The 22,563-nt window shown below is 35.8% G+C and overlaps 2 protein-coding genes across 4 annotated transcripts in view; one reads left to right on the top strand and one right to left on the bottom strand.

Moving 5' to 3' along the window:
• Positions 1-136: 136 nt before the first annotated feature.
• fam185a (family with sequence similarity 185 member A) lies at positions 137-17,727 on the bottom strand. 3 transcript variants are annotated; one of them, XM_034032404.3, is made up of 8 exons: positions 17,121-17,724; positions 12,643-12,752; positions 9,267-9,359; positions 8,151-8,289; positions 4,926-4,967; positions 3,920-4,015; positions 3,637-3,771; positions 137-2,807 (listed from the first exon to the last, which is right to left on the bottom strand). In XM_034032404.3, exons 1-8 carry the CDS (start codon positions 17,554-17,556, stop codon positions 2,692-2,694), a joined length of 1,167 nt encoding a protein of 388 aa, XP_033888295.3. In that variant the 5' UTR covers positions 17,557-17,724; the 3' UTR covers positions 137-2,691. The 3 variants fall into 3 exon arrangements, with proteins under 3 accessions (XP_033888295.3, XP_058842114.1, XP_033888296.3); XM_058986131.1 differs by lacking the exon at positions 9,267-9,359 and having other exon boundaries at positions 17,121-17,727; XM_034032405.3 differs by lacking the exon at positions 4,926-4,967 and having other exon boundaries at positions 17,121-17,726.
• A 967-nt stretch (positions 17,728-18,694) lies between these two features.
• LOC117419999 (coiled-coil domain-containing protein 146-like) overlaps positions 18,695-22,563 on the top strand; it is a 47,477-nt gene continuing 43,608 nt past the window's right edge. The window contains exons 1-2 of the mRNA XM_034033483.3: positions 18,695-18,933; positions 22,156-22,314. Of these exons, the coding sequence (XP_033889374.3) occupies positions 22,168-22,314 (147 nt within the window). The 5' untranslated portion in view covers positions 18,695-18,933; positions 22,156-22,167. The remainder of the gene's footprint in view (positions 18,934-22,155; positions 22,315-22,563) is intronic.

Here is a 22,563-nt window from a genome sequence, read left to right as displayed (position 1 = left end):
TCTTCTATCTGTTCTACTCTCTAGAAAACTGTTCTGAATACAAGCCCCAGATATAAACACCCTTCCCTCCACCCCATACATAAAACTGAGATTCCAAAAATACAGAAACATGCTTATGAAGAACAAATAAATACTCTTTGTAACACATTCCATTGTTTAATGTTGTGTTCATGTACTTGTACATACAATAACAGAAACCATACACTATACATTGTTTATTTTTCAAAGAAAACTTTCAAAAAACAATTCCATGTTAAACCGCATGCAGTTAAAAACAGCTAGTTAATATGAACAAATGAAAATTAATGATATTCTAATTACAATAAGTCTAAGTGTTCATCCATATATCCACATATTCTGATTATCTCAAAAACTTGTCATAAAGAAAGTTGTAACCAAGTTCTATAAGCCTTTCCTTATATCCCCAGATTCTGATAATATTAACAGTGTGTTCTAAAGAATACCCTGTCCAAGTTTTACTACAAATGGGTAAGCAATTTTCTATTATATAAAGTATAATATACTTATGTATGGATGTCTCCAATATAACCATTTGAACTTCTGCAAAATGCAATCTTTTTTGGCTAAAACTGAAGAAGCGTTTTTAACTTTTAAATTATTTTCAGTCCACAAACATTTCTTATTTACATTTGTTATATATACATATTCATTATTATTGGTCAAACCTTAACACTAACTCCCAAATATTGAAAAACAGCCCCACTAGCATAAGGGCGGGCAATACAACTTGATTAAACTACAGATGAAATTAACAAAACACCGAGGGCCCTATTTAGCAACATTCGCAAACCCCTAAGGCAATCGCAAAACACTTTTGTGAACAGTTAGCGCACCAGAATTTGCCCACATATGTGATTTAGCAAACGTGTTTTAGTGTCCACTCGGCAAGTCAGCGTTAGCGCTGGATGAGCTGAACTTTAGGGGAGTGTCCTCATTTACATACAAATGTAGCGATTTAGCAAACCATCAACAGTGTTAGCGCTTGCGTTTCAGTTGACATGTGAAAACCAGGTCTAAACTTGCAAAATACATGGTCATCTATAAATACCGGTGAAACTACCAGGGAAGCAGGCAAAGAAAAGAAAGAGAAAAAAGGAAGTAAAAGAAAAATGGTGTGCGCACTGGATTAATGTGATACTTTGTACTGTGATTTTGTAACAATTGTAAGTCGCCCTGGTTAAAGGCATATGCTAAGAAATTAATAATAATAATAATAATAATAATAATAATAATAATAATAATAATAATAATAATAATTTCTATGTGGCCAGACAAAGAGAGGAGGAGACATCTCCAAATACTTAGAAGTCACCTGTGTTTTCTGAGCCTGTCTGACACACAATGTATGCAGCAATTTCACCTCAGACAAACAATCACTGACATCTGCCAACTGCTTCATGCTGACCTGGAAGGAGACATGCGGAGAGCACACTGTTTGCCTGTAGCACTAAGGTACGCGCACCAACACAGAATTGGCAACTCTACGTAAATCGTAAGGGGACCCATTCTGTCAAAGTGCAAGTAGTGTGTGATATGTGATGCCAATGACTACATCACAAATGTGTATGCAAACTATCCTGGCTCATGACGTTTATCCGCACTAATTCGCAGGTGGCAGTTGTGTTTCAGCAGGATGACAGTCTGAGAGACTGGTTGATAGGGGACAATGGGTATCCACTGAAGCGGTGGCTACTGACACTGCTGCTCAACCCCACGACCCCTGTCGAACAGAGGTATAACCATACCTTTAAATGTGCTTATACTGTAATTGAGCGAATATTTGGAATCCTCAAAATTTGATTCCGATGTTTCGATGTCTCTGGGGGAACACTACAGTACACTCCTCAGAACAATATCAGTACCATCAGTATATTTTTTAATAGGAAAGCATTTATAAAAAAGGCAGCGACGGTGCTCACAGTTCAAAGGTGAGCTATACATGCCTAACTTAAAGAAAAGTCCTGATTCTAAATCACTCGCTCGCTCAGCAAGTGAAACAGAAGAAAAAAAAAATATGTAACTTGATTTTGCTTATAGATCACTTTTTTTAAATGTCATATTCACTCTCCTCTCCAGGCTACTAAAAGAAATGTGTAGCCTTGCTTGAGGGGCTTGGCCATCCTCTTCACTTCGGCTTCTGGACATTTTAAAACATTTAGCACTTTTGTCTTCCTTCCTTTTTTTTGGTTTCAAAATACCCTCCGTTCGCTATCGCAGACGCACAGGCGCTCCTAAAGGAAGTGTTGAATCCTTATTGGTTGTAACCTTACTCCCCACACTGCGCTTTGATTGGCTGGGTGGATGATTCGCCACTTGATGTACGTTAGCCCACAAGTTTTTGTGCGCTATCACAGCAGTTCACTAACACTGTCATTTCTGCCCTAGCGATAGAGGCTGTGCACATATTTGCTAAATTGGGCCCCTAATATTCAGCAAAGCACAGTTCTGGTCCTTAATGGATTTGGCAGACACAGTTCAACACCACTTTAAAATACAGCTGGACTCAAGTTAATTTCCTTCAGAACATTACAAAAATTTGGATTTTAGGACTACTTTCTAATTATTAAAAATAAGTACATACTTTATCATATTTCTAAAACCCTATATGTATCTCTAAAGACTGCAGTTTTCAATGACAACATTATTCTACATGGTTTAGCTAATGAAACACTAAACCTTCCCAATCTTAAGTGATTCAAACCAGCTTTGGCTCTTCAGACTTACAGTCCCCTTTGCAGCCTGGGCCTTGATCCAGTTGTTCCCCTCAGCTTTTCCATTCAAACGAGCTACAAAAAGGAAATGATTAAACATGTATTACAAAACATTTAAAATAAAGCAGAACAAACAGAAATGATCACCTTTGGTGGGAAAACACCTTTGAAATGCACCTTCTTTTCCATAAATCAGAAGCTTTGTTGTTGATATGGAGAAAAAAACAAGTCTGGAGTGTTTTCCTATTTCCTTCTAAAACCAAGGTTTAAGTTCAAACCCTGGTTACTGGAAATCAATCAAACTCCATTTGCCAATACCATTTACTATTCTACAAAAGAACAAGCTGTTTATGGCAAGTCATGAAACAGACAGGTCCTGTTGAAGATGGTCTGATCCATTAAGGAACCTCAACTAATTTGATTCAAGGACCAACGTAGACTGGGGGTGGTTTTTAAAATAAGTGCATATCCAGTAAACACCAGAAAAACACTAGAAATGGTTACCTAATTCACATTGACTTTACCCCTTTCCCACTGTAGTTAGGAAATGTCCCAGAAGAATGTGCCCGTGACCATAAGGATTTTGTTGTGGAAGACAGCAAAGGAAAGATGGTATGCAAGTACTGTCCAGTTACTATACATATTGTGACAGAAAAAAAAACACCCACATTTGGAAAGTAACTGAAAACAATAATTTCATACAGTATATAAAAATCGAAAGCCCTGGAGAAAAAAAAAAAAAAAAAAAAAAAAACATATCGGGGTACCTACATCAAACTTGAAAATAGCTACAAATAAGCACTGAAAAATGTAATTAATAAACATAAAAAACAGAAGCCCTAATTATGTGTTACTAGTTAAAAAAAGTATGAGCTTTCATGTGAAAACTAAAGCATGAACTGACCAGTAACAGTAGTGTGACCATCTTCAGAAAAGGTATCATCCTCCTGTAAGGGGATTTCTGGGCTGATATCTACCGCAGCACCTGATAACTGGACATCAGCTTTGATTGAGGCTGGAACCCTGACTGATATAGCACCTGTGAGATGAAAGAAACATGCATATGAAGAAGACAGACAAGCAAAAAGAAGGATAACAGAACATGAAACCTGCTGGCTCTGAAACCCACTATTGATCTCTGCTTTTAACAAGTTGAGATTTTCTATGACAGTTCAGCTGAATTTTACCTTGCTGACTATAAAGCTCTGCAGTTCCAAACTGGCTGATGTAAGCATCTATATCTCCTTCATTTGTGGAAGCTTTTAGACAGCCATCGGACCCATCTGCAAATAAATTAAAAATGACTAACTGGTGAAGAAACCTAAAACAGATTCCACATATTATCTTCTTATTAGTAACGTTGTCTTTTTAAAAAAAACAGGTTTACATTCATTTTGTGCATGCTTGTAGGATGTTGAAACAAATGTAACACAGTATGTTGTACATTTGACTTCATCTTTGTTAAACCTAAGCAATTCTTTAGTTAAACTAAACATAGCTAAACTTTACAGAGACACATGCCAGTGGAGGTTTGTCTAAAGGGAGTCAAATGCGGCTGTGGTAAAATTGGTCCAAAAAACTTGCCTGCACAAGTTTTTGATTTGGTGTTAGAATTTATTAAAAAAAGAAAAGAAAAAAAAAAAAAACATGCCTCTGGCCTAAGTGTTCAAATTTTAGACTTCTGACAGCCAGAATCCTTCTCTGGATCCTTATGGAAAACACAGGAAGCATATGCTCTTCTCTGCATGAGAGGTATTATGGTTTCATTCCACTGCCTTAGAAGTATGCACAGGGTCCAGACAGAAACAGCTACACTAGTAGACTGCCTCAAGGGGCCCAACATCCATCACAAATATGATCAGCTGGGACAGTAGTAAGACGGGACCATGTGCAATTCAGATTGCTGAGCTCTTTGACTCCCACTCATTTTGTGTGTTAGCTGCCATAGGGTTTTAAGGAATAGCAGAGTCTGCATGTTGTTTTACCTTTATTGACCTGTCAGAACATGCAGCTGCATATTTATTTATAGTAGACGTTTTTTAAAAGTGGCCATTTTGGTTGATGCCTTCGAAAATATAGATAGTTAAATGTAATTGCTATCTGGTGGTCACTGGCGATAACTGATACAGGACTTTTCTTCCAGGAACAAATGAGCATGAGGATTCAAATACAGTATAATACACAGTGACATACCTATAATAATGTTTCCTGTTTCATTTTGAACAGTTACATCACCTGGTAACAGACAAACAAACAAAAAAATCATAAATAATATTAATATAATTATGTACACAAATTAACATAATACTGAAGATATCTGTTTAGGCAATAAAAAAATATTTTGTCTTAACATTAATAAAATACAGGATAATGCAGCCTGCTGCAATAATTCGTCACTCCAATGTGTCAGGAACTTCATTCGAGTACTTAACAAACAGTTTGTCAATAACTGACTGACAAATGTCAATAACCCTGAAGGGTGTCACAGTATTATATATTAGGGCTTCTGATGTTCGGTTTTAACTGATAAAAAACGATAATACACCCCCGATACAAACAAAAATGAAATAGGTGTATAGCCAATAAACACCTGAAAAACAATGGAAACGGTTACTCAATTCACATTGACCACCCCTTTCTCATTAAAAAAAAAAAAAAAAAAAACTACCATGACCCTCCTGTAATGTACTTCGGACTCTGGGAAGTATTTTAAACATGTTTTATTTCACTCTCTCGCTGCTACAGTGCTTTCATAGTCATATCTCACACACTATCTAAATGTACTTCCTACCCCCAAACCTCATATCCGCTTCCCGCTAGCATATGTCCTTTGTAAAAGTGTCCACTGGCACACTACACCTCCTTCCTGACTTGTATCTATCATTGATTCTTTCTGAATGCTTTAAACCCATCCCAAGTACTGAGTGACACCACGTGCCTACATTTCAATTGGAGACTCCGCTCACGAGATTTCAAACAAGATTACAATTAGGAATGGAGGCTTGTTTGCGGGACTGTGACAGGAATGGCGGAGACGTGACGTCAGGCAGAGGCAGGAAGGTAAACAAACTGACACCAGGCAAGTACTGCAGTTTTAAATAATAAAGAAAGACGCAGCGGCGCCGTTTTATTTAAATACAAAAATAAATAAAATAAAACACTGTGTGCTCGCAGAGCAAAAATAAATATTTTAAACAAAACAAATCACAAACACAAAATAATTAATACAGGTCAGGCTGGGCAGTCGCTACCACTGTTCCTGTATATTTTTTAAATACAGTTTCGTCTTTCTCTTGCTCCGCTCGCTCTCTCCTCTCTAACACCCACCACGAGTGCCGAGAGCTGCAGGCTTTAATATTAGTGATCGAGGGATTACCTACCTATTAATTATTTAATAATCCCCCGGTCACATTCTGCACGGGTTTTCCAATTATTCCTGGCAGAGGACAAGTACCCACTCTCGCCTCTGCCAGAACACATTTTAAACTAAAACAATAACAAAACCTGCGGCGCCTTGCCGACATAAACAAACAAGCACGACTTTCGCTGTCATACATTTAAATACAATAAAACAAATAAACAATACAAAATAACACAGGGGCAGAGGGGGAGACCCCGTTCTAAAATAAACAAACCCTGTACAGGGTTGCTCGCCCTGTTACAGGGACTTAAAGCTGTATTACAGTTAAGATACCGAGGATTTAAAACAGAATTGCAAATTGTGGCGAAATGTAAAAAAATGCCTGAACACACAAAACCCTCAGAAGACTGTGCCTGTGACCATAAGGATTTAATTGTGGAAGACAGCAAAGGAAAGAAGGTACAACTTAAGTGTGCAAGTACTGTAGAGTTACTACATATTTTGACAGAAAAAAACATCCAACCATTGTGGAAACTAGCTGAAAACAATAATTGCATACAGTATATAAAAAGCAAAAGCCCTGAAAAACTGGTTCAAATTACATAAATATCCAGAGCTAAAAGAAAGCGCCAAGTTCACACAGTATCACCAATACCGCTGCCAACACAGTTTCTCATACACTCATATCTAGAATTATACCCCTAGTTATTTTTAAAGACGGAATTCTTAAAACATTAAATAGAATCCAGATGTTTTGCACCACAGAAAACTTCGAAACTATGAAAAACAAACACAGGAACTACACTTATGAAAGACACATCTAATCTCTCTGCCACTCATTTTCACTGGCATTCCATATCCTGTTATTCTGTGATAACATGACACTGTACAGTTTCAATTAACACAAAAAAAACATTACAGACTGCCATTGAAAGCACAGCACAGCAGCCACAATAGCTGCTTGACCTCAAAACTGTGAAGTTGAGTATTCACGGTTCCCAGTGACTCAGCATCAACATGGTAACACATTGCATACCCTCACTCCTCTCCGAGTAAAGAAGTGTCTCCTATCCTCTGTCTATCTCCACTTAATTTCCAACTGTGTTCTCTGGTCCTGGTTTCTTTGCTGCACTTAATGTACTGGTTTAGGTTAACATTGCCTCATAAGGTAATTTTGTGTCAGCTTTTCCTACCCTGGAGGATTTTCCTTGCCCCCATAAGCACATAAATGTGTCAGCCACCGCACGAATTCCCCATGAAATATAAAGCTGAGCAGATTTCTGTGGTTGTATTGAAATAAGACTGCTTTTAGGCAGGACCCACATGGTGTGTTTTTTTTTCTTCTTTTCAGTGTGTACTGTACATCTATGAAATACTTTATTTAGAGCAGTGTGTTCAAGAGTTCTGCCTCTGGTTCTGGCACACAGACACTTAACCAAAGGTAATTGTTTCCAGTCCCCTTTGCAGACACAGTGTCCAGTGTGGGGGATTCTGTTTCAATTTAAGATTCCACAAATAGTCATTCTGTGGCCTGTTTAACATCCAGCAATCTTCAAGCCATTTCCTTTAAGTCAAATGATCTATCTTTGCTTCAGTGTCAATTCTGAAGGCATCCACCCTTTAGTGTATCAATAGTGCTGCCTGTTTTATGTAAAAGGAGGGTCATGCTGCCCTACCTGGCATGCTTGGCAAAACGTTTTTTCACAAGGTCACATAATAATTGATTTTCATTAAAAATCGAAGAAACATGCAATATATAGAAACACACATACTCAAGACACAGTTTTGAATGAGCCGACTCATTGGTATCCTACATTTCCAGCATGTATTATATATACTGCACATCATGCTTTACTATTTTTTGGGGGCAAAAACAATCAAAGCCAATTTCTATGGATTTTATTCCCTTAGTTGAGCCTTTGAATTAGAATGTAATTGTAATTGCGTTTTCATTTACAGAAATACTCAACCAGTCTGACTTGTGACTTCTTTCAAAAGAAACAGCCAACTCATCCGGGCCTAAACTGACAATGTATTTTGTGTCACACAAGACTTACCGTGTACATTCCCAAGCTCAATTTGACCAGATGTGGAAGAGACAGACGAAGACTCTGCATAAATGTATTTGGCTTTCAATGGCCCATGCTCAGTTGAAATGTTCATCCTGGTCCCCTGCAGCTTAGTGATTTGCACAAGCTTTAAAAACAAATCAGAGTGGGATTTGTAAATCAGATTGATTTGGTCAGTTTCACCACTAACTTACTTCCCGATGTCTTCATTACTTCTAAAATGCCCATCTTTGTTCTCTGTGTATTGCCAATGGTATATCAGGTGTGGTAACCATGCCAATCACAGCTATGCTTCAAGTGAATCCTAACATACTGTATTTGTACTGTATGTTTATCATAGGCAAACTTTAAGGTATGCCGAATGGATCTTTTTTTGTTTGTTTTAATCAATGTCCCAATAGTTATGTATAGTATATGAAAAAAAAATTAACATGGAAGGTTCAGTAATTTAGGAATGTGACATCTACAAAGAGAATAAAGTTCGAAAATGAAAATGAAACAAGACACAACTGGGGCTACTTGTGTCCCCTTTTGACTGCCCATTTCTACTGATGTTTAACACATATGAAAATGCTATTTTTCATGTTCAAGTGTCCAGTACAGTTCAGAAACATTGAGTTGACATTCCAACATTAAGAATAGCTGTGAAAATACCCTTCAAAATGTTAGGTTCTGCATATAGTAACAGTATTTTTTTCTCCAAACTTTATTCTAACTGCGATGACTCTTAATTGAACCAAGTATATACAGCACAGTACAGTAGCAGCCCCCCCCCCCCCCCCCCTTCCAAACTGGAAGAGTATCTTCCAACATTTTTCAACAGTAAGATAACTTTCCATTATCTTAACACTGGCAAATCTATGTCCCTGGAGGAGTTCTACTGTACATGAGAACACTTTTTTATCAATCCCTGGCTCTTGTCCTCTTTTAGGAGCTAACCAGGGTTCTCTTGGTAATTTTTTATGAACATCTTACTTAAGTTATATTAATACAGATCAAACTATCAGCACTTATATTGTGTACAGTAAGAGAACAAAGGAAACCAATATAGTACTGCATTCCATGCACATTCAAATCATGTATCAACAAGAAACAAATGCTCACACTGTTCCTGGATGTATGAACATCTACGTTTCCATGGATGGTTCCCAAGCAGATGATATTTCCTTCCTTAGAATGTACAAGCACTTTGTGACCCTACAAAAACACACAATTAGAGTGCTTCATATACTTTTAAAAACAGATTCCTACGAAGGTTGTTATCTTTTAAGTCTACTGTATGTGGATTTCCTATGCTCCAGTAAAAAGTCATCTTTTTTGAAAAAAAAAAACAAAAAAAGCAGGTTTCTCTAGAACTAAACTTACCTTTGGGGGCTGAAAATAAAGACATATCATACATAATACACAAAACAGTTATATTTCAGTGTTGAAGTGAACATGATTGTGGGACATATATTCTTACTTCATCTTAACTCTAGATAGTGTCACATTCTTAACGTTTTCCTTTTTATCATTAAAGTTTATCAAACAGTCTGAAACTTGAATAGAATGGAAAGGACCAGTTCTCCAGATAGCTGTGTACTGGCTGTTTCACGCATTGAAGAAATATGAATTGCATATGATATTTCAATTTAATGTGTAACGAATATGCATAGCAATTTTGCTGCATAGCTTGAGTTTGCATGTTATCATACTTCTTGTACTTCGTTGGTTCCCGGCGTCTTAATGGTCAATTGTGAATATACTGCATGCACCTAGGTAGAGAACAGATCATAGAAATGACGGGACAGCTAATTGTATCCTGCCTGGGAATTGCCAGAAACACGTGACCAATAAAGTCTGAGTTTTTAATAATAAACACAGTAATAAAAAATAAAAATAAAAAACGGACGGTTAAATTCACTCGCAATACATGTTTGTGACTGGTCAATAAGCGACTGGATTCTTGATCCTTAGGATTTCTCGGCACCATCTTTGACCCCCTGAACCTAAACTACCAATTTAACTATCCGTTAACTGAATTTTTGAAAGATAAATCTATACAATAAATACAATATTCTGTGTTTTGGAGATGCTTTATATTGCTATAGCAAGGCGGTCAATAAGGAATACAATATAATTATTTCTTTATTTGCATTTGTGGAGTATCGGTACAGTTTAAAAAAATATATATAAATATATATTTTTAATTTTTTAGTTTATTTTTTATAGACAGCGTGTCTGTCACCTTGGAAAGGGAGAGCACAAGAGACTGAGAAAGCAAGATTTACAGAAAACAACTAGTGGGAGGAGACTCATGGATGCAGTAGCTAAGACATTTTTGTTTTTATGAATGTATCCATTGAAAAAGCAAAATGTTTTTTTAATTAAACTAACTCTAAAACATCTATCCAGGATGCAAATCCTGATGTAATAAATTAATCAAACCCGTCTAGTTGATTAAGTCAATTCGGGAATTCTGGAAAATAGAGAGGAGCGTGCTACGTTCCCTCGAAGACTTTCATTTAGTTAGCCACTGTGGCTAAAGCAACTTAACATTTTTTAGCCACACTGGAAAAACTTTAACCACTTAACAATACTGTAAACAAGTTAAACACTGTTTCACAAGGCAAAAAGACGTGTATTTTATTTGAAAACACGTATATATTTAAATGCCAGACCCTACCCTTTACAAATACAATACACATAAACAGTATATTTAAAGTGCACTATAGCTCTGATTCCCATTTAATAAATGACAAACTTAGTCCCACATGAAAAAAAAACATTACAGATTTCATAAATTCTGAATAGGTTTGCAGAGATATTAATGTACATTATTTGGACTGTGACGTGGTTTTCTTTCCACTGCAGGACAGTGATAGTGTATGATAATATTATTATTTATTTTTTTACCATGTTCTTTCACTTGGGACTACTGACAGTAATATTGCACCGATTCTTCTGACATTAAAAGTGAAACGAATCCTTCTTTTTAAAATAATAAATGTGTTTATTTTGGTATTAAATTGTTCCTCTTTCGAATCCACTCTGTTACTATTTCCAAAATATATTTCAACACATTTTAAAGAGATAGCAAACAACGGAAAAAAAACAAAAAAAAACTTAGCTGTGATCTTTTGAAGCTGCGTGTTTCTGGCTTGCTGTCTGTGAAAATGTTCTTTCGGGACCAGAGGGTATGTTTGAAACCATGACTGCTTCACCTCCCTGTGACTATCACGGTCATATTTTAGTTGTGTTTACATGGTTGGTATTCCTTGGGCTACATGTTTCGGAAACATGATTCTGATAATTTGTCTGTACAATTTTAATATATTAATAATATATTTTAAAGTCAAACCCTTTTACTGAGAAAAAATTGTGACAAAAAACACAGGTTGATTTTACCAGTAACCTGGTTTTAAGAATCAAAACACAAAATAATGGTTGAAGCAGCTGGCATGCCTCATGTGAAACTCCACATACAGTATTAATTATTCTCAGTACAGTTTATTAACATGTTGTAATACAAATTGCAGAACCATATCCTACATCATAACAGTTCAATACTGTACAAGAACTTGAAATAGCTGTTTGGGTGTGAACTTTGCAATAATGGCCCTCCTACATTTAAAATAGATGTGGCCTGGATTTTCCCCAAAAAATGATCTTACCTGTACATCTAGGGTCACAGTAGTTTGTGTCTTAAGATACAAAGTGATATTACCTGTTTTCATTACAGCTCAGACTGAAACTAAAGGTGTTCCACTCGTTGGCAATACATCAGACTCGATAAAAATAAAACATTTTGTATGCCCCAGCAAAGCCAAGGTCCCTGGGCCATTTGCCACTATACTGCTTTTATAGGCCTATTTGCTTCTAATTAAACCAAGCATGAATGTACTAATAGTGTCTTACATAAATATATTCTGACCCCCAAGTCATAGAGTTCCTTTGGTGATTTGACTACAAAGCCGAATTTCAGACAATCCTGCAGGCTAAATCGCTAGTAAAGTCAGGTCCCCTACAGGTTTCAAGCAAGACCACGTTAAAGAAGTCAGTGTTGAACAATTCTGGCACTAAAACCCTCCTGGGGTGCCTTTCTGCATATGAAAGAGGAAATAAACAGTACTTTATAGGAAAGGCTATTAAAGAAAACATTCTACTCATGTATTATTTGTAGCGATTAAAAATACTACAAATAAAAAGTGTTGCAGTTTTGATTGAAACTGTTAGTTCTAGCCCTCTCTAGACCCCTCCCAAATTAGCTATTTCACCCTTAAGTTCCTAAATTAGTTAACTGAATTTAATAAGGGTGATATAACTAATTTAGGACTTGACTGGGCTGGAATCGATCCCTGGTTTAAATAAACAACCACAGCTCTGTTGGTTGCCTAGATAAAGTTGCAGTTATCTAATGCTTTTAAGTGAATACATTTCATTTATCACAATGCAGGTAAATCAAACCAAATCAAGGTGTATTTTAGTCTTCATGGAGTACCTTTATAGACTGCAGAACGCTATGTCCTCTTTCTGTTAGCACGCTGCAGTTGTCACATTCCATTCTTTGGATCTTCACATTCCCCTCTCCTAATGTTTTAATGTCCAGATCTGTGGGAAAACATAATGGGTTTTTCAGTTTGCTATGTTTAATTCTGTTGCTTTAATTCAATGATAGTGTTCTATCAAAATAGGGGACACATTTTGAATTTTATATAGAAGGAAATACTGCCCTCTGCTGTTGGCATTGCATTCCGAAAATATTACATTCCCCAATTCCAATACAATGATTGATTTTAATACTTTGAGAATAGTTCTTCAAAGAATTTAACTGATTTAATGTGCAAAACAAGCCAGAGAATCTCTCTAGCCTTGTTTTCACTTGCATGACCCCTTGACCTTGTCAGCATCTATACTTGTGTTAGCTTGTCTATCTTGTTGTGATGCACACAATAGAGACATAATGCCATACACTGGAAGAAATTACCTGAGATTATAAACTGTTTTTTGCCTAATCTGCACTGTCACTGAACACATCTTTATTGTTAGTTATACAGGCTAGAAAGAGAGACCTGGAGTGCATTCAATGAGCAGAGTGCCCCAGGGTGTTACGTGGCTTCCCCTACAAATATATATATATATATATATATATATATATATATATATATATATATATATATATATATATATATATATATTATACACACACTTTGATCCAAATTTCAAGCTTCTTGGACCACAACATATTCTCACATAATCCTAAACAACGTTAAAGAAATACATACTTTCTATGCTGGACTGATTTTAACGGTGGGACATGGGAGCAAGAGAGATCACAAAAAACACCACAAAAGCCAGTGACACTCAGAAAAATAGTGCTTCAATCACATCTTTCATTGCCAAAGGAAAAACAGAGATCAAGAAAATTACAGCAGATCTGTTGTGACTAGTTCAGTGAATCTGTAGTAGACATGTTCCCAGACTCACTCAATGCAAAGTATTCTGCAGGAAAGTCTAAAGTCACACAAATAGTGAAAGAGCATTTCTATTACAATTTCAGCATCAACACTGCTTTAGAAATTCAGACTGATTGATAATAGTGTGTTCATTTAAAACAAGATAGTTGACAATGAAATGTTACTGACAGAACTGTGTATCTACTTGTAGACAATCGATTAAGTATTAACTAAAGAGTAAAGCTTCCCCATGTTTTGTTCATTTTTTTAAAGAAATTTGAAAGAATGATCTGTAAATGTAATATAAACTGTATTTGTAGTCTAATGAACTCCAGTCTCATCTGAGAAAAAACATGCCCTGTCCTAGGAGAACTTTTTAAACCAGGCAACAAATACTGTCTATAGCTGCGGTTCTCAAACTTTGCGACCCCCTTCTACCAATAAAAATTACTTTGCGACCCCACTGCCCTGTGTTACTGCAGAATAGTTCGTACTGATAAGGAAAACGTGCAATATCAACACAACTAATATAGTAATTGCTTATTTTTACAGGGGGCAGCAGTGTGGAGTAGTGGTTAGGGCTCTGGACTCTTGACCGGAGGGTTGTGGGTTCAATCCCCAGTGAGGATACTGCTGTTGTACCCTTGAGCAAGGTACTTTACCTACTTTACCTAGATTGCTCCAGTAAAAACCCAACTGTATAAATGGGTAATTGTATGTAAAATATTGTGATATCTGTATAATGTGAAATAATGTATAATGTGATATCCTGTAACAATTGTAAGTCGCCCTGGATAAGGGCGTCTGCTAAGAAATAAATAATAATAATAATAATAATAATAATAATAATAATAATAATAATATATATATATATATATATATATATATATATATATATATATATATATATATATATATATATATATATATATATTAAAATTACATTACTTAGCTAATGGGAGGGGTGAGCTTGCACGGATGAACACAAACGCTTCAATTTGGGACATGATACAAAGTTTACAAAAACAATCATTGCAGTGGTAAGTAGATTTTATTTTATAAAACAAAATGATTATCTCTACTAAGAATAGTGCGCAATGTATCAAACTGTGTGACTGATATTTGTGGTAAGACTCCATGATTGATACACTAAAGCTGTGGGATCAGTAATATCTTACTATATTATCTCCTGTGTGTTCTGAATTTATATAAGCTTAAAGATAAGGTTTTATTTGTTACTGGGTCTACACGCCACAGTTGCAGACTGCTTAGCTTTACAAGATGCCTGCTTTTCCTGCGTTGGTAATTTTGTTATCGTATGATTTATAAATAATATAGGAAATAATCAGAGAAATTGCACCCCTGTGAAGAGCTACATGACTCTTCAAATACAGGACATTTTTTTAGAACTGATTGAACTTTTAGCCAAGTATGATTCTTGTTTAGCTTCAAAAGTAGGCAATGGAAATGCAAAATATACCAGCAAATAAATACAGAATCATCTTATTGAAGCTACAGCATCTGTACTGATTGAAGATATTGCTGATAAAGTCAGGAGAACTGAGTTATCTTGCTGTTTTGGCTGATGAGAGTAGAGACTGTTGTAAAAAAACAAACAAAAAAAGTCTATATGTGTACACTTTGCAGATGAACAACTAAATGTAAAAAAAAAACAATGCCTGTCCTTTGAGCATGAAGATCTCACTTCAGACACTATGCATATTACCAACAGGCTCCACAGCCTTAAATTGGACCAAGCAACTGTTGTAGCACAACGCTATGATGGGGCTTCTGTCATGTCAGGCAAGTGTAATAAGAGTACAGGCCAGGCTGGCCCAGGTTCATCTTCACGTGCATTACATTCATTGCCAGGCACAACCTTGCTCTAGTTGACACAGTGAGTGATGTCAAAGCCAGCCTTCAGTTCATGAAACATTTGTGACATTGCAACAGACAAAATGTACGAGTTAGAGAACTTTCACGCACTTCAGAAACAAGATGGGCCTGTCAGTGGAGAGTTGTTTAGAGCATAAGGAAAGGTTTCAATGTATAGCAGAGTGTTAGGCGAAAATTGCAAAGGGGGACGCCCTGCACATGTAAATAGTGTGCACAGTAGTCTCCGCTTATAGGACCAACTCCTAAGAGAACACTTCTGCTTAGGGAACAACCTTGTGGTGAAACAGAATTTTCCCATTGTAAATGCTCCACCTAAAGGAACAGGAACTTCGCTTAAAAGAACATCTTTTTTTGGGGGGGGGGGGGGGGGGGGGGGAATCCCAAGTGGCGCATCCAGTAAAAGTACTCGCTAGAGTGCAGGATGCGCTCTATAGCCTGGACGTCGCGAGTTGGAATCCAGGCTATTCCACAGCCGACTGTGGACGGGAACTCCCAGGGGGCAGAGCACAACTGGCCGAGCGTCGCCCCGGGGGGGAGAGGGTTTAGGTTGGCCAGGATGTCCTCAGCTCACTGCTTCAGAGGACAGCGTGTGTTCGTCTTCGCCCTCCCAAGTCACCGCAGGGGTGGTAGCAGTGAGCCTAAAAAAAATAATTGACCATTCCAAATTGGGAGAAAATAATAAAAATAATTGGCAGCAACTAAATAAAAAATAAATAAATAAAATAAAATAAATAAATAAATCTGTGCTTTCACTGCAACTTCCCTATCTCGACTCTCCCTTCCTCAAGGCAACATCTTTGGCCACAGCGCTACCCTGCTACATTGACATTTCCAGTTACAAGTGTAAATTGTGAATGCTCCACTTCTGTATTAAGGAAATGAAGCAACAAAGACTTAATTCAAGCATAAGCCTGTTTTTTGTTATTGAAAAATAACTGGTCAAAGACCATAAAAGGTCTGATTCTGCAGTGCATGGCATCAATGGCCTTAAGGTGAATGATTTTGTTCTAACTAGTTTTTCAGCATGGAAACTGTTTATTCAATTATCCTAGGGTTGCGTAACTCCTTAGTACTCAGCGACTTACTGTAATAGTGCCTTGAGTTTTTATCAGTAGTAGTGGGCATTTACAGCAGTATGATAAATGTTATTAAAACTTATCATTTTATTTTTTAATTCCCAATACATAATGATGTTGTAGCTGCAATGTTTAACAAAAGATTATATTAAATTTTGCACAGTGAAAAATCTTATACGTGTTAAACACAACAAATGTGTTTTGTTAATTTAATTATGGTTTAATTTTATGGTTTAACTTTTAAAATAAATGCTGTCTTTTTATTTCTCGTTTGTACCTGTGTTGCATAATTTAGCATATGTTGATTTTATGAAAGTTATTGCTCATATAAAACACTGATGAATACAGCACAACATACAGGTTACGCAATGTATGTATTTACTGTATTACAGCTCAGACAATAACTTCAAAGATAACAACTGCTACAAAAAGCAAAAATAAATAAATTAATAAATTCTGGTTTGTCAAACCTTATTAACCCAACTACGGTACTAGCTACAATCTTTGCAAAGCATCTTGCTGTGTAACAACATTAAACGTGTGTTACTCACCGCATTTTAGTGGAGCTATTACCTCTACAGACACGTTGCTGTTCACTTTTTCTGAAAGGATCACCAGTTCCTTGCTTTTCTCGTTATACTTCACATGGAAATTGTCTAGCTTTAGTCCTTGGTCAGCACTGGTGCCATTAACAGTTACAAAAGCTCGGTCAGCCTTTGGGAATATGTGAGGATCCAGGGGTCGCACCGACACATTGCAGGGCAGTTGAACTTTCACAATCGTGAAAGGGTTAACTATCAGAGTCCATTGCTTCAGGGGCTTGTTTAACTCGCGGAAACAAGGTGTTGTTGACAGCCCTCTGAAAGAATGCAAAGACAACGCATAACGAAAGCAATTTGTTGTTTTACAACCCGTTAAGGCTTTCCAGCACATCATGTCCATGCACAGTCCCCGGTAAAGGCTCTTCTTGATCACAGTAACGATCATGTTGTTGTTTTTTGTTTTTTTTTAAAGAAAGAAGTCAAGAAAATTCTGAAGCTCTTTGAAGTTGTTTGTAAGCTTTGCATACACCACATTACACACACGAGTACTGCAGCCCTTCCTACACATGCGGCGTGTTGATCTCTGGGAGTTGGAGTTTAAACATGTCATAAACACGCTGACATCCAACGTATTATAAGTTGTAAAACAATCCATGACATGAAATGTTGGCGCAGTCCTAAATACTATTTACATGTTTTAATCTACAGTAAAAAAAAAAAAAAATCCAAATTGGGGCTAGCGTTTTTAAAAAAAGGACAAATATCGAGTGTCACAGATAAGGACTACATTAACCACGCTGCGCCAATACGATGCGAAGGTTTAGCCAAATAGCAACTTTAACACGGTAAACAGAACCGATTTTGTATTAGAGTCTGACTGTGACGGAGACGGGATATGATAGGATATAGGAAATTTCATGAACATTTATAATACATTTGTTTGTAAAATAATAATAATAATAATAATAATAATAATAATAATAATAATAATAATCTAGAAGTAGGTTGAAAAATATATTAAACGCATGCGCTGTTATCCTCTATATTTTTTTCATTAGATATGTACTGCTTCATTTTTTTCATATGGAACAAATACAAAATTGTCTGCCTGCTTTTATGAATGTGGAATTTAGCCATTAAATATATGATTTAAAACAAAATTAAAAAAATTATCTCAGTTTATAACGTGGACCCGAACAGAACACAATCAAATTAACAAACGTGTACCTTACCAAACTAATCTAGTAGTTCCAGAACATATTTCAATATATTTATTACACAAATACAATTTTAAATGTTATATTTAAGTTTTGTTAGCTTGTTTTTGAGAGGATTGCACTTAATGTAGGACTACAAAATGCACGTCGAAATCTCATTAATGTTTCATTTCTGTGTCAGCGCTCCCTTGTGGCTTGTTGTATATAACTATATGTTCGTTTTTTACTGACGGTAACATAGATTTTACCAGATAGGTATTACAAAAGAGTATTATCTAATTGTTTACATATTTACTAAAAATGCTTTTTTATTTAGCTGAAAATAAATGTCATTGCAAAAACGTTTCACTGCATAAAAAAGCTCATAAACTATGTGGTGTAAAAAAAAAAAAATCAGAACCATGTGAAGGCTGTGATTCTAGGTTGTCATGGGAACGTTTTTGCAGCTGGCAACAAACAACTATACAAACAACAGCAAATGCTGGTTAAAAGACATCGTGCAGAATGACATTTTTTTTTATTGAACCCAAAAAGCGATATTCTTATAATAATATAGATATTTAGGTCTTTGTTTCTTCTGGTTGCACTTTCTGACGTTTTTCGAGGTAAGACGTGCAAAAAGAAAAGTTTACGGGTACATGTATTTATTTTCTCAGCGTAACATTTTGTTGGTTATTCAGGTTGCTGGTTTGTTACGCTATCTATATGCTGTTTATTTGTTAGCGATTAAATGCACTAGAGACTCCTCAAACACTCATTTTTCGATTCATCTTTAGTCTACTACAAGTACATTTTTTACTGTTTTTATTTTTTATTTTTTTTATTACGAAACACTGTACCGTAGGCTTTATTGATAACCAATATTACTGTAATTACAATGCATTATTTTTGTTAGCTTGTAATGTATTGGTATTTATAATTCGTCTCAATTTACATTGAGGTTCACATCCGTTCTTATACAGTTTTATTTGTATATTCTCTGACATCTCTCGAACCAACTACATGTGTTTTAGTACCCGATACAGCACTTGATTTATATGATTGGTTCTGTTTTATTTAGTGATTATGGGAAAAAGTTGCTACAACTTCATGTATTATTGACCTTTATTTTCCAAAAGGTTACATTGAGATTACAGTAAAACACAATTATCATTTAAAACCCACCAAACAACTGAAAAAAGAGCATGTATTCGTCAATTATACATTTGAAGTAGTGCAAACGTTTTTATCTATTAATTGTCTGATATATATTTATATGTATATGTATATAAGAATATGCAAACATTTCAAGTATATGTATAGATAAACTGTTGCATCCTGGTACCTGTCTGATTGCAGCTAGACCATTAGTGCATTTCATCTATAGCGTTAGGTTTTTTATTTTTTGAGATATCATCAATACAAATACATCTATGGTAAACTGTGTAAAGAATTATCTCCTCCCATTAATCTTGGCAGCAACAGTATTACAGTAGCAATTTGGTCCCAAGACGTAGTTACTGTAAAACCTCTGCATAAGGAATCTAAAATCTAGGTCTCATGAACATCTTCTTGTAGTTTAGGATGACCTTGTCCATTTGGAAAACAATCGTTGGATTGAGACCCGGTAGTTGGAGAACATCAATGGCAGTTTTAATTCATTGCTACATCCTCTCAATAAGAAATGTTCAGATTAGTATTAGTAATTATTTTTCTCTCCGTAAGATGGCAGCAAATACCAAATCTTCCCCCTAGCATTGTACTGTCAAATCTGTAAAATCTACTGCATTGGGAATTACGGTTTTTTTTTTTTTTTGGTTTTTTTTTGATTTTTTTGTTCTGCGCTGAGACACCTATTTTCACAGTAGGTGAAATTATTCTGACCTTGAGTTTCATAGTTTTATTTAAACCTAAATTCCACAGTTATAGCTTATACTAAAGGAATATTTGAACAACTGCTTACTTTAGAGCAAGTCATGCTGTTTATATCTTGCATGATCACAAACCTAACTTAAAATGGTAGAAAAAGTTCAATAATATAGTCTATTGGGCATTCTTTACTGTAGCAACTTGCAACTTTTAAGTTTTAAAATCCACTTGCAAAAATGCCTAAGATTAAATTGCAAAAAAAAAAAAAACTTTATTACTGTTCATTACTGGCTCACTACCTGGAATAGCATGATTATACATCTAAAATTGATGCATACAGTACAGTAATGTATTGCTATAGCCTAAATAACCAACCACAATGAGCTTCAGTTAAATTTAGGGCCTAGTTATTTATTTTTTTCCAAGCTGAACTGAAGAATAGTCATTCTATTGTATTTTTTGTAAATCGTAATATATATATATATATATATATATATATATATATATATATATATATATATATATATATATTAAATGAGCTTGCACATGTGAATAAGCCTAATATAATGTGTTTTTGTTAGATTAAAAACAATGCTAATAACTTTTGAATGATGATGTATAGAAGTAATCATTTTCTTCATTTTTAATCTGTTATATACCAAGTGACCCACCTCAAAAATTTGATGGCTTTGCATTAAGATTATCTTTGTAAAATATGGGTGTCGGGCTAACTACTGTAGAGGTTTAGAAAATGTACAGAAACCCAACCAGAGTTATTTCAGCTGCTCAGAAATGTAATTGCTTGTAACAAGACTTGAAGCACAGTAATTGAAATCATTAGTAATATACCAAGGGACACAAGACTTCCTCCTCAAAGCAAAATCATTAGCTTTTTGCAGTTTATCAATGTTAGCAGTCAGAGCTTGCCAGATCCTGAATTATTTCAATAGCATCTGTGTTATCCTGTATTACTCTCACACTGTATCTTTTTATTTATTATGTTATGTTATTTCATATGCATAGTTGTGATATAGTGACACCATGTGGCAAAGTGACATAGAACCACTGTCTGGCTTGCCAAATGAATTAATTCTGTACTTAATGTACCATATCATAACTGCCCTTTAGGAACATGTTACATTATTAATGTCTCCCTCTGGATTATTCCTCTGTATGTTTAGTATATGTTAACATTTATAGAAGACTTCTTCAACTTTTATTGAAAAGACTTGATGGACATGAATTGCTACTGTACTTTTAATTATGTAGTGACATAGATCATTTTTAAGATATTTATTAAGAATACAATAGATATCTTTCCAAATAGAGTATCTTTCTACAAATGGGTAAGATAAGATTGTTTAATGCAGCATTCTCTTATTTTCAGCAACCCGCTCTATAGACCTATATGAGTATGTGTGTGAAGTTATGATTTGGAAACTATTTCTAACATGCTTGTTGTACTTTGGGATATTAGCAGTTTTCCATGAAGCCTCACATACTTTGAAAATCTAAGTTCTCTAATTAGCTACGCTGTCTTAAGACTAGCAGCCATGAATAATTTCTTATTGAGCCTGGCCACCCGCCAGAAGTCGTATTGTCCTTCCAGCCGGTGTCCAGCTGGGCACTGCTTACATATTCGTCCATTAATTGCTCCTACTTGAAGCCCAAAACTGTTGTTCTTGTAAAGGTATTTCATTCTGGAGACCTTTTACGCTAAGTTTGCCTCTTTTAGCTTTTCTAAAGACAAGACCTCTCTGATGTGCACTGTACTGCACTAGTGCCACGTGGAGAAAGCCACAAAGCCACATTCTCAAAATGACAATTCCAAGAGTCATTTTGCTCAAACTCTATGGAGCAGAGGAACTCTATGGAGCTGATTTCTGGAATCTGAAGTTAAATGTATTATAAAGCAAAACAATCCTAATGTTTAAGACATTGATTGTATCATTTATAATCTGTTAATTTTTGCATTATAGAATTAATTGGCCATGAGTACCAATGATGAGAGCTCTCATCGCAGTGATGATGAAGAAGAAAGCCAGGAAAAGCCAATTTCTGCACTTGCTCCCCAAGTGAACTTGCAAGAAGTGCCAGCAGATGTCTCTGCAAGCCCTGCATTTCAGTGTCTAGATGAGGTAAAGTAGGGTTTTTTCACACTGTTGTTCAGGTTTAGGGTTATATCTGTCTCTTTCTTTAATAGCATTAATTTGTTGGTGCACAGGCAGCCGCTTGTAAATGTTTTTAACTCAATGAACATCAACTGAGCATAGGGTTGCCCAATGTTAAAGAACAAACAAGGCAGGCTACTACATAGATATGGGGCAGCAGTGTGGAGTAGTGGTTAGGGCTCTGGACTCTTGACCGGAGGGTTGTGGGTTCAATCC

The sequence above is a fragment of the Acipenser ruthenus genome, chromosome 14 (assembly GCF_902713425.1).
Source record: "Acipenser ruthenus chromosome 14, fAciRut3.2 maternal haplotype, whole genome shotgun sequence".
Classification (NCBI taxonomy): Eukaryota; Metazoa; Chordata; class Actinopteri; order Acipenseriformes; family Acipenseridae; genus Acipenser; species Acipenser ruthenus.
Note: the sequence above shows the minus strand (reverse complement) of the source record. Positions and strands in the feature narration are given on the sequence as shown.